We start from the raw sequence: 12,416 nt of genomic DNA, 5'->3' as shown, positions 1-12,416 counted from the left end.
TACCTCAACCTTCTAGTAACTTGCCCAAGCCCTGACTATTGTTATCACCACTACCCAGTGTCCGCGCCCCTTGTGCTAGGCCGTGTCGTCTTTTGAGAGAAATAAGAAACGTAGAAACATGCCTCCCCTACCCCCGAGTGACCGGCCAACCTTACCCATATGCCGCCTCTCTCCTTTGCCCAAACGCCATGCTCGTTGGGACGCACATCGTGTGTCCGTCCCCTCAGAATGCAGGAAAAAAATTGAAAACCCAAGATTGAAGATTAAAAGCCGAGGAGGCTGTCAAAGCAAGTAGCACCGAGATTTTTTTGTTTGTGTAGCGTGTACGAGACCCAGGGACAAAGGCCTGTTGGAATCGTTTCATAGTGTGTATACAAGTCGTGAAACATGAGACATGACTGGGCATCTACCGTCGAGATATTTCATGCGCCCACCATGCCAGGGCCGTAGCTTTGCTGGCGCATAGCACTCGGGTACGGCGAGGTGCTTCCCGGGTTCTTCTTGCGTCGCTTCTGGCCGCCCTCTCCCTCTCCCGTTGAGTAGCCCCCTTCCGCAGCTGTGTCATCGTCAGGGTAACCTTCACCATAGCCCTCGAAACTGCTATCACCATATGTTCGCTTCTTCACGTTACGCTTTGGTCGGTTTGGGTCGTTTGCTGAGGGCCCCTGAGCCTTTAGTCGTCCTACTGCGCCAGGTACGTTGAGCGGAGTGTTGGGAGCGGTAGGTCTCGCCGACGAAGTTTGCTTTGAATCCAGGCCCGGTGACTGAAGTCCTAATCTTGAAGTGTCCCAGTCCTTCTTGCCTATAGGTCCTTTGGCCATGGTTACTGCTCGTCCGAGGGTGGAGAGACTTGCTTGTGATAGCCCGTGTTTGATGTTTTGACCCTTGACTATCGTGTTATCCCAATCCTCATCGGGCATATGCAGGATGTCGAAGAAGTCGGGTTTCTCGGCGTTAGAGTCCTTGTCTGTTACTCGCACTTTCCAGTTGCCAGCAATACCTAAGTTCTTCATATGGCCTGTGTAAGATGAGCGTAATGCGTTCTTTTCTCCATTTGGCTTCTCCCGAGCTACTTCGGCGGCGAGCCCACTGAGGTTGAACATGTCATAAAGATCTTCCGAGACGCGTGGTAATGACTCCGGATGAGGAGTCTGGCAAAGAAGGTATTTCTTCCCTACATCGAGATGCAGGTCCTCGATGCCCAGCTTGCTTTCCTCGGTGTGGGCTTTCTTCTGCTCGCGGTCGCCACTGTCATCCACAGAGCGCTTCCGCTTGTGGGGGGAGTCGTCGGTCATTGCAAGGTCGTGATGGGCGCTTCCAGTGACGCTGTGGGCAGGAGTCGGCAAGGTGGTTGGCGTGGCTGTGGAGGTCATTGAGGTTGTCACGCTTAACACGGGCTCCGAGGTCCCGGAGGAGAATTGCGATGGGCTCTGGGGAGTCTGAGGATGGAACGACATCGTGGACGACTCCGCGAGGGAGATTTGTTGGCGAGAGTCGCGCCGGTCGTCGACCGAGAGTCGCTGCGCTCCGCTTCTCTCTTCAGCCGAACGTCATGCACTGCACTGGGTTTTCCTCGGGACTCGGTGAGCGGAGCCGGCGCGGCGCGAGCAGACAACAGTCTTGTAGTGGTCTTTGCAGAGTTCGAGGGAAAGGAATCGACGATTTTTAGGGGAAATGGGCGAATGTCGCTGGCGCAGAGCGAGGGTTTTGACGTCGAATAGGGCGATGTTAGGTTAGGATGTCAGAGGTTGAATCAGGGTCGGGGGCGAGAGGTGAGGTGTGGACTGTGTGGAGTGTTTGGAATGAGGGAGAGGCAGAGGGTGATTTGAGCCTGAAAGACAAGGCATTTTGGTGAGGTGGGTCTACCGGTTGTCAGTTCCGTCAGCAAAACGGCCGGAGACAGGAACCTGCCAGGCGGGCTGGCCGCTGTTCACTGGCTAAACGAGGGGCCCTTTCAGTGGCCTTTCGGCTCACTGACCACTTCTCGGTACTGTCCTCCGCTAATCTGAGTGGCTGGCCTGGCAGAACAAAGACAAGAGAACGTACGTGCTGTGACAGCCTTCCTGCCCGAGTGGTCGCAACCATTCATTGGCTTGACTTCTGCACTCACTGTCGCATTCAGCTCCACAAAGACGGTGACACCGAATCATGTCTCGGCCTTTGAACTGTGTCGGAGCATAACAATCATGAGTTCTAATATCAGAGATTATTAGTTATCTACCTTAGTCCATATGAACTTGAACAAAGCAATATCATCCTGACAGGTTTGTGCTCCCTTTGATCTTTCTCTAAGTATCCTGTTCTTTCTTTGGTTAACACTGTCAAGGTAGCGGTGACAAGCAGGTAAGAGTTTGGACCAAAGCAGCTCAATAGTAAATAGATCAGTAATAGGTGTCTGGACAAAATCCTAAGTCCGAGATAATTGAAGCTTCCATCTTGATGGGGTCCAATGAGTGCACGCATATTGTATGCCAGCTAAAGAGCTTGAGGCTCTCTTACTTGAGTAGATGTGCATGAGCAAAATTTTGCTACGCTGCACAAGAGCCTTTTCGCTGATAATGCATCAGCCAGTTGAAAGAGGCTCTACTCAGTTAAGCAGGAATCATCTTTATACCAAAGAACATGTTACGTATAATTAGTAATTAATGAACTGATATCCCAAGCGATAAAGACTTGGGAGACTCCTATATGGCTGAATAGGTCTTTAGACAGTTAGTTATTGTTATTAGTACCGCGATAATATAGATGCCAGAAGTTCCCCTGCTCCCTGGAGCTTTGTAGTGGTTAGGGAACCAACAGCTAGACATTTTGAATGGCTTTTGGTGTTGTTTGAGATGATGATGCCGTCGGTTCTCCACTCTAGCCCGTCGCCTACCTTAGGGAAGATGCTGATGGATAACCATATCACGTGACTAAGTCGCGTCGATAAGATCTTGTTCAAACCGCCAAATTTTTTCCCTCTTCTTTCATACAAACAAGACCATCACCATCCCTCAACAACTGTCAGCTTGCTCGATCCTACTCTGCTGTAACATCTTGGGATATGTGGTCGAGAGCACACTTCAGTAACCTTGCCTAAAACCATCATCACGAGGGCCCCTTGCGCGGCTACCATGATGCGATGATGACCTGATGCAAGTGACATATCCTCACCCTTTTGGGTCATTCGTTGCTTTGTTTCAAAGACAACAAGAAAGGCTCATTGATTGGTCTATTGGCCGTGATATCGTGTGCGGTGTGAATCACTGTCGTATCTATTTACCCTCAACTACTTCTATGTAAGTTCCGATAATGATCTGGTTCATGCTCTCGGTACCGTGATGACGCCCAACATCTGGTAAACCTAGTAGTCTTGTCTGTCGTTTTCAGCTTGATGTATATCACCACTGATAACCGCCTGGCTGCTGTTAGGAAATCTGGCTTGTCTGACTCTGAAGAGCTTGCATCAGTCTCGAGGATTCAGTTCAGAAATTGAAGGAAGGCTAATTATAGCATCTGCTAGATCTCAGATTATCACTACATATTAGTACGGGACATTATAAATATAAGACAAATTTTTTAATGTGTCATTGCTTTATGGTATTGCTATTTATTAGCTATCGAAACCGCCCTCAGGGAGCAAGCAAGAAACCCTCAGATCTCAAGAAAGGATGCCAGTAACAAACTCGCGAGAGAGTCTGATGAACCTCTAATAGTTTTTTTGGACCTCGTTGTTACGCAGGAATGTGATTGTCTCACCTTAGCAGTCAGAATGCCACTGGTCTGAATTTACTAGGAAGTGTTTGTGACTGAAATATAAATTCTAAAATAACACATAACAGTCCGTAGTTAATAAGGTTCTGAGAGATGTCTTATTGCATAAACATGACATTGTTCAGATATCGTTATGACAATATTAGATAAATATTCCTTGAATTTTGTTTTTATTCTTTATAGCAGGCTGTAGTTGAACAGCTGTGCCACCTGGGCTGATGCTCATCTAACGGACTAAGGTACCTAACCTATCCTCAGGGATCAAGAAAACATCACACCTTAGGTACCTAGTACAGGTTTTAAAATAAATTCATCAAAGGGTATCCTAAAATTAGGAAAATATATCCTAAATTTATCCTAAGTCACCTAAATCTTTAGGATAAAGGTCCTAAGTTTCTTCCCCCCCCCCAAGCCGACAGAAACCAGTCTGCCCAAAACCAAAACAGAACAACAATTGCGCCGATTGCTACCACTTTTCACTAAATCCCAGCTTTAGATGTTTATCATCATGCTATTTGACTTACTCCCTGAACATAAGAAAGAGTCATGATCGTTACCAGATACCCAAATCATAAATTCTAGATAAAACATTATACGCCCTGATGCACCCGGTGCACTTCGTAATGCAAACTAGACCAAAAAGAAAAAAGCAAAGGGATTCAAAGAGATAAAAGGACTAAACAGAGAACAGTAGGTACTGGAAATAAAAGGAATAAAGGCCATATCGAACAGCATGAAGAAGAAATATATACTCCCCTATGAGGGATCCCAGACGGCATATGGGCTAGGCATAGAGTAACAACATCCTCTAGAATTTGTCCACAAGCTGCTTGAAGCGTTGGTAACTTGATCCTGCCAGACTAAGACTTTGCTATTGGACTACACTGGTCACGGGCTCCCTATCAATGGACATCAGATTTCTGTTCTGTGGATTTGGTTCTCGGGAGGGGCCCTGGAGCCGGGAACTGAGTTTGCATCGTAGCCACTCATGGCGACAGAGGGGTTGCTGAGTGGCGCAGGGTGGTAGATAGATGGGTGTCGGTCTGAGAGGTTCGGGCTTGTGTTCGTCCCCCTGTAGGAGTAGTCAACCGTATCGCCTTTCCATAGAATATCGGGTCGCAACGGCGACTGTGAGGATTCCGATCTGGCCCTGCAGAGGGGGTCGCGAAGTAGAGGAGGCGGGATGGGCTGAGGGCTCGATCGATGGATGTCAACAGGAGTTCCAAGCCCATGGTTTTGTGCAAATGGGTGCGATGTTCTCGGGCTGCCTGTTAGAGGGGCTGTGAAGTGGCCGCCATAGGGATATCGGTCACTCGGAGCTGGTGAAAGCGGTGATGCAAGACCTGAGCTTGTCAAACTGCCGGCGGGGCTGTAACCCATCCCTCCAAATCCCGGGGTCATGGCGGTCGGAGAAGCATGCTCGCTTGTATCATGCCTTCGTCCATCGACGATCAAGGGTCTTATCATGTGTTGGGCATACGATTGTGTATTGAAATGTCCTGGTGATGGCATAGGAGCATTCATGCCATGGACTGCCCCGTAGGGAGAATGAAGGGCCTGCACATTGTCGAATCCCTCAGGGACTGCTCTCATCTTTATCATACGATCACGGTCGTCAGCATTCAGACGCTTGATCTTAGCACGTCTGTCACACGGGTTAGCGAGGATTATGTTGACCATTAATGTGATGAATACCTGTTCTGGAACCAAACTTGGACCTGGCGCGAACTGAGGCCAGGAATCTCCCGTGAGAGCCGTTCACGGTGTGTTGCATCTGGGTGAGGCTGTTTTGCGAACTCACTCATGAGAAACCGTGTTTGCTGGTGGGTGAGTCTAAAACAATAAGCTCTTGCCTTGAACGAGCAACGCGTACACTGACCTGAATCGCTTCATCTTGCGCCGAGCAGCCGCCCTTTCTGCTGGAGTCTGGGCTGAATGCTCTCCCTCTCCGTCAAGCATATCGTCATCATCGAGGTCGTCCTCCTCTTCATCCTGTGGCGAGTCGATTCTTGCTCTTTGACTGGATTGAGTGGACGAGAGGTCGTTTGTTTGGCGACTCTGTGGCACGAAAGTATTGTTAGTGGCTGTTTTTGGGGTACCCATCAGCCCTGAGTTAATCATGTCCTCCATATCTGCGGTACTGGGTTTCACCCCGTAGCTATCATTCTGAAGGAGCGAGTCCCTGGGCCCTGGCAACGACATCCCACCTCTGTCTATCGTCTGGAGATGGGGTGAGTACATCTGAGTCGCCCCGGGTCTCATGTGAATTCCCAGAGCATTGCCTCTGTTTTCTGCTGGGTGGCGCATCAGGGAAAGTCTTGAGGCTTCGTCTCGTGATTGATGTTGCTGTGCAGGTCCACTGCCACTGTGAGAAGTAGTTGGGTTGTGCGCTAGCCAGCTCGAAGGGGCCGGCAGCTCGACATTGACATCGTAAGGATTAGACATGCGAGGGCTTGTTGAAGGAAGGGATGTTTCGTATTTGCTGAATGGCCAACGGCTATGCTCTGTTTCGTACTGCCTTGTGACAAGCATTTGGACGATTTGTTGAAGGGGGACAAGCCCAACTTAAATGAGAAGAATAGTAGTGAGACCGATGAGTGTAGCTAGACAGGTACACCAACACAGTGCACCTCCAATGTTTCTGTCTTGCTTCCAGGGACGGGTCGGCCTGCTGCAGAAATGTTGAAACCACTTCCGAGATGGCAACGGAAGGATGAACAAGGGCGTGATAGTTTAGCGGCGAGTCGCCAGAGAGCAGAGGATCACTGGATTAGAAGAGAAATAATGTAAAGAAGAGGTGATCCTGAAGTAGGGACGTCGAAGCAGATATCGTGTCCTAGGGGCGAAACGAAACGAAATGATGGTGATGATTTAAACGAAAGACTCTGGGACCTGTGGTCTGGGGAAATAAAAAGAATGGATAAGAACATAAACCGCGGCCTGGATAAGATACAGTTGATATGTCTTGGATCGGAAGGAGTGATATCCAGAATGTTAACAGTACACATTGACGCTGGGCTTGGGATGGATATATGAATCCAAGCTGGTAAGTCAGAACACGCCTTGTGGTGGAGTCAGACGAATGAAGCCGTCACTGCCATGTCCTTGCCCAGGGGGCAGAGCAAGGTCCATCACATTTCGAGGACTTCCCCTGTCATGGAAGGTGTATGTAGAATAAGAAAGCAAAATGTGTGGTGCTTGCCCACGCACCCATGGGCCGGCCTGCGCCAGGAGTGAACACCAACGGCGAACAAGAGGTGGGGTTAATATCTGATGCTGTCTGGCGGAGAGTTGAACGAGCGATCCGTTGCATGTCTGAGCTCTCTGGTGCTGCATATTCACGGGGCCAGGGTTCCATATCGGAGATACTTATCCCACTCTTCAATACTACATACGTATGCTGGGACGGCAGAAACAAGCTTTCGACCTGATTCATGAGCTTGCTTATGGCATAATGGCGACGAACTGGGCCTGGCAAGTCTGTACTATGGCGATGGACAGTGGCATGTGTCGAGAACGAAACCAGATTAGAGCATCTACAAGTATCTGTTGAGGTGTTGAGGCATCGATGCTGTTGTTCGTGATCGGGCCTGGACGTAATGAATTCGGTACTCCGTACTCCGTAGTCAGCAAAGATGCAAGTGACAAAGAACCACAAGGATGAACCAAGGGTACAGTGCCGGGCTAGGTTTCCTCTGAAATTGTTACTGAATTTTCTGAATCTGAGTCGACGTTGCGGCTTTAGTGCATGTTGCGCATAACCGTTGTCGCGGCTTGTGCGGGAACGAGCCAATAGAGTCCTAATAGGGGTGATGAGGGGTGCAATGCTGCACCGTGGGTAGCGTGTACGTACATGTAATCTTCTCCAGGATCTGACTGGCCTCCAAGATTGCAGGGGTATTTCATGGGAAAGCATATTTGGGCGGGAGGCAAGGACATGTGTTGAATGAAAGACATGGTCAAGATGAGATGAGGACCTATTGGCCAAGAAGGCTGATACGTATTGTTACAGGAAGAAGGTGGATGAATGATGGGGAGATCGTAAGGATGATCGTCCTCTACCCTGTGAGATATGTAACAAGGCACGTGCAAGGCTGGACCGTGTGATGGTATGAAGCGAGGTGAGGCGAGACAAGGTATCAAAACGACGCATCCATCGCTGGTCTGACCAGATGAGAGATAAGAGTTAAGACATTGTCGGGAAGGCGATTGAAGTGGCCGCCTCGGAGGCAATTCGCAAGTAGGGCGAGAATCAGGTAGAGGCTGTCATATGTAGTTTGTAGCTGGGCTTGTTACAACCTTCTCCAACCAAGTCTGACAGATGACTGAATTGAACCCCTTGTGTTTCTGTTCCGAGTTCGAGATTGTGGGGACGACGAGCAACAAAAGTTCAGAAACTCCGCCAAACAATCCATGGAAACGTTATTGTTAGGACGGCACCTGAGTCCTGGCAAGTGGCGAAAGCAGAATGGCAGGATCAATTTAGAAATTACTGCGTACGTATACATGCAGTGCGGTGTAGGGCCAGCCTGATGAGAGAGCGGTGGCACTCACAGACAATGACAAATGTTACAGGCATATGGAAGTCTCCGGTGCTCCAAGGTAGACAACAGTAAAGCCATGTGATGTCGCGGATAACGGAGCCTCTCTTGAGCCTTGGGGATCCTGTCGAAAGGCCCAGGAGGATTCTATTTCTGTTGGCTAACAATCAACTCCTGAGTGGCTTGTGGATTGTGCGGGTAGGACCGGTGGGATGTTTTGTCGCTACTCTGGTTATCACAGGCGATCATCTGTGCTGCTAAAGGAATGTGGGAGTGACAGTGGTTGCATTGACTCGTGGGTATCCGTAGACTACATGGAACGACTTCATTGTTGGTGCCCGTTCCGTCATGCGCTCGAGCAGACATGGGCGCGTTGACAAGCCACTGCAAATGATAGACGACCTATATATCTACCGACCGCAAGATCCGCGATGCAGATTTTGTGCTTCATAAGAGTCGGGTCCGAATCTGCGATGGATATCAGCGTCGTTGTCCGGGCGCTGGCGCTGGTTGTTGGCACCATTTGATCTTGAGATGGACTGTGACGCGACAGTGCTTTGTTGAAGATTTGTTGGTGGTGTGGCGCGATAGGAAGGGAAACCTGGAAAGACGCATTGCCGATCAATTGGGCCGTTCCTGCCTCGATCCTGACAATCTAAGTTTAGCAGGCAACATGTTTTGGATTCTGACAGACATCAATTCAAATGCACTTGCTTTTACTCCGTACCTATCTGACTTGAGCACTCATCAAATCTGAGGTGGGTAGGATACTGAGGTAGGTAAGTATGTACTAGGTTGGCTTGATTGATTGATTACCTTGGTACCTACTCCGTACCTTTCCCAGATACCAACTTTGCCTTCTATTAGGCACATACGTACGGGCATACCCAGAACGGGATGAACAGGAATTATAGCACTGTCCCTGCCCATACCTGGAGGTACACAGTTATTTCTTACCTTACTTAGGTACCTTACCTTAGGTAGGTACCTTAGGTTAGTAGGCTATTAGTTGTCATCGGCTCCTAATAAAGAACATTAGTGTACTCCGTACCTTATTTCATGCGATGCCAGGTGCCCGCCAATGGGTAGTAGTGCTGTCCAGGATCAGGGATTATGGCTAGCCTTGTGAGCCCGGATCTAGACGTTTCATCCCTCGACTGGGCTTGAGCTTTTACACCTCCGCCATAGATTGACGCTGTTCCCGATGTGATTGATACTGTACATACTTGCTCAACAGCATTGATGACGACTCCAGCAATCACTGAAACGACCCTTCTTTCTGCGGCATAGAAACACGGGCCGTATTATGAGCCTCAATCTTCCGTCTCTAGCTCCAACAAAAGGTCAGGCTAAGGACTTTCAGATCTCAAGCCCCAAGATTTCTCAAGAATGTCTTCGCCGTCCACATTTATTGCCTGACATGGGGTACTGCAATTACCGTTGGTGCCAAGGTCCCAAAGCTTAGGGACAGTTCTAATTTGCCGAATACCACATGATTCTCACACTGCCGCTTTTCCTTCCTGTGTCAAACGGTGTAAGACGAAGTAAAGAGGTCACCTTACTAACAAGAAGGCTTTGCTTGTTGTCTCATTTCTTCTAAGATGAGCCTCTTATATTCGCAAGGAAAGCTGACCAACCTGAGCCAGGTTGGGATTGCACCGCATCATCAAAACTAGCATTGACCAACTGCAGCTGAAATATTGCTGTGAGACAAGTTTTGAGTCTTGACTTGCCCATAGCGCAGCATGGGGAACCAGAGAACAAGCTAGCATCTCGTAATACAACGGAATCTTGCTGATCATAGTACTATTGCGATCGCATATAGGTACGGTTCAGTGCTCTGTCAGTAGCCGAATCAGGGTACAAGCTTGATCATAAGCGAACACAAAATGCAGGATAGCCAACACTAACATTGGAAATGTCGTTGCTCGCACTACATTACAAAAAAAACGTTCTCTTGCTAAAGTGCCCATCCCGTTCGCACGGTATCCAGTCGGCTCCATGCATACTCTCGCTTCACAAGGAGAGAGCTTTCAGTCGTTTCACAAACTAATCACTTGGCTATTGTCGGGCAAATATACCTATGTCAGGAAGCAGTCATAGCGCCCATTCCGCCAGTCCGTCCATCGTTCTGTGCGGCTGCAGAACATGAATATTCATGGGTATGGAGACACAACGATGCACCTGGTTCAAAACAGCAAAGCTCTGAGCTTCATTGTGGTAGGGTCTTCCGGAAATATTCGTCCATCAACCAAACTTCAACGGCCACCTCAAAAGGGCGATTGATTTGCAGCTTTCCGTTCTCCGTACATACACAAACGAATATGTTACAGCCACCCCTAGGTCTTTCTGTCCCCAGATTTCAGGAGTGCCTGCTCCGCCATCGATGAATGGGCCCTGGGACTTTCAAGACATGGATGCTTGAGTACCGAAGCTGACCATCTCATGAAAACAGAGAATCTTCATTATTAGGAACTCTAAGGCAGTTCTCGGGGGAGCAAATATAAGACTTTACGGTACCTAGAATAGGATGCTAAAATAAAACTTAGGCAATCAGACCTAAGCTTAGGAGGGCTCCTTTTTAAATCTTTTCATCACCTAGTAGTATAAAGGTCCTAAGTTTTCTGACCCCCCCCTGGCAGTATATGATCTCACAGGATATGATTAATCATACCTCGAATCCAACGAACCTGATCAAGCACAGCACATATTTTATTCTGCATTCACAATTCGTACAAGCGCCTATGCGTCGTTATTGAAGTACAAGACTTTGAAGAGGTGAGCCTCCTACTACTATTTGTGAAGGGGGGGAAATAGCCATGCTCGGTCTTGAATTTACCAATGACCCGTCACTTCATGTCGTTTACCGTGATTGAGAACCCCGAGTGGGATCTTCTGTTAGTTCCACTAGCGTTTTGACCAGGATGCCAACGTTCTTTTTCTTCGAGAACCTTATCCTAGGTATACTTTGGGGGCCCCTGCCCGTAATTATCTGCTCTGATTTCAAACTGTTATTGTAATTCTTCTTGTAGGCAAGTTTGCGAGGACAGATCCTCAGCAGGCTAAGAGAACTTGCTTTGGGGATATCTGGAAACCGTATGTCTTGAAAGTCCCAGAATTCTCCTAGATTTACAGAGCCTTTACTCAACCGTACGAAACTCATGCCCAATTCGTTAAACTTATAGTTCGCTGTACGTTTCTTTATAGTAGGTTGATCTTCTTGTTGTAAGGGAATACCAATCCATACGGAGTTGTCGTAACTCTTGAACACCACTGGTCTAAGTATCTTCTACGCTGCGCACATGTGGTTTAACTCTGCTGCTTATTAGCAGCCCTCTACGGATACTGATCGGGCACTCAACGAATTTGCCGTGTACATGTACGCTTCTATTGCATTCTGTTACCAAGGAATCTTGTGAAGGAACATAGTAGAGTCTTGATAGTCCCAAAGACCTTGTTCTGGGACAGGAGGTGTACACCCTTCGATCTGATTAACCACTCGCATTCGTTTCTGGGCAGGCCGGCCATAATCATCAACAAAGGGTTTTGACAAGAATGAAACCGGCATGCCCTCTTGGCCGAGGTGTGGAAGACAAGTGCCCAACTCTGCGATCTTTAGTTTCATATGCTATCAATGAGCGGTGATATTCTAATTCCTACCTCTAGTGATAGAACTTGCGAGGGGAAAAGGAGAGAACCCGCTTGTTTCTCATTTATAGAAGTATTATTAGAAATCTCTATGGTCGTTAAGATACGGGTATAAACCTGAATTGCTCCAGCATAATCTTGTCGGAGTTCCTGGTTCTGTAGGTATTATATGGAGGACCATCTCTCCCCCATATCTGCTGGTACTTTCTTCCTCCCCTTGATCTAGCGGGTCACAAGTATAAATACGGAGAATTCCCAAGTGGCCTGTTTAATATGGAGACGATGAGGTTTCAAGATGAAGCTTGTGGTAATCCAATTGGCAATGGCCACAGCCTAGTCAGCTGGAATCGTTCGGGTGATCCTTGTTTGCTGAAGCCCAAGCATGAAACACTCGACCGCCGGGTCGTAACATCATGTAACAAGCATGGGATCTTTATACCATTCGAGAGTCTGCCTTGAGAGTCTTGTTGTGCT

At 48.3% G+C, this 12,416-nt stretch overlaps 2 protein-coding genes across 2 annotated transcripts; both read right to left on the bottom strand.

Annotated features, from left to right (window-relative positions):
• Positions 1-422: 422 nt before the first annotated feature.
• Positions 423-1,457, bottom strand: FTJAE_4707 (mediator of rna polymerase ii transcription subunit 19; the record flags this gene model as incomplete). The annotated part of the gene is made up of 1 exon (XM_037351139.1): positions 423-1,457. One exon carries the CDS (start codon positions 1,455-1,457, stop codon positions 423-425), a length of 1,035 nt encoding a protein of 344 aa, XP_037208180.1.
• A 3,208-nt stretch (positions 1,458-4,665) lies between these two features.
• On the bottom strand, positions 4,666-6,285 carry FTJAE_4706 (homeobox-leucine zipper ROC3; the record flags this gene model as incomplete). The annotated part of the gene is made up of 3 exons (XM_037351138.1): positions 4,666-5,398; positions 5,449-5,586; positions 5,633-6,285. The coding sequence occupies 3 exons, from the start codon at positions 6,283-6,285 to the stop codon at positions 4,666-4,668; spliced, it is 1,524 nt and encodes a 507-aa protein (XP_037208179.1).
• Positions 6,286-12,416: the final 6,131 nt, after the last annotated feature.

Source organism: Fusarium tjaetaba (genome assembly GCF_013396195.1).
Source record: "Fusarium tjaetaba strain NRRL 66243 chromosome Unknown NRRL66243_c0000090, whole genome shotgun sequence".
Taxonomy (NCBI): Eukaryota; Fungi; Ascomycota; class Sordariomycetes; order Hypocreales; family Nectriaceae; genus Fusarium; species Fusarium tjaetaba.
This window is presented reverse-complemented; position numbering and strand designations above follow the sequence as displayed.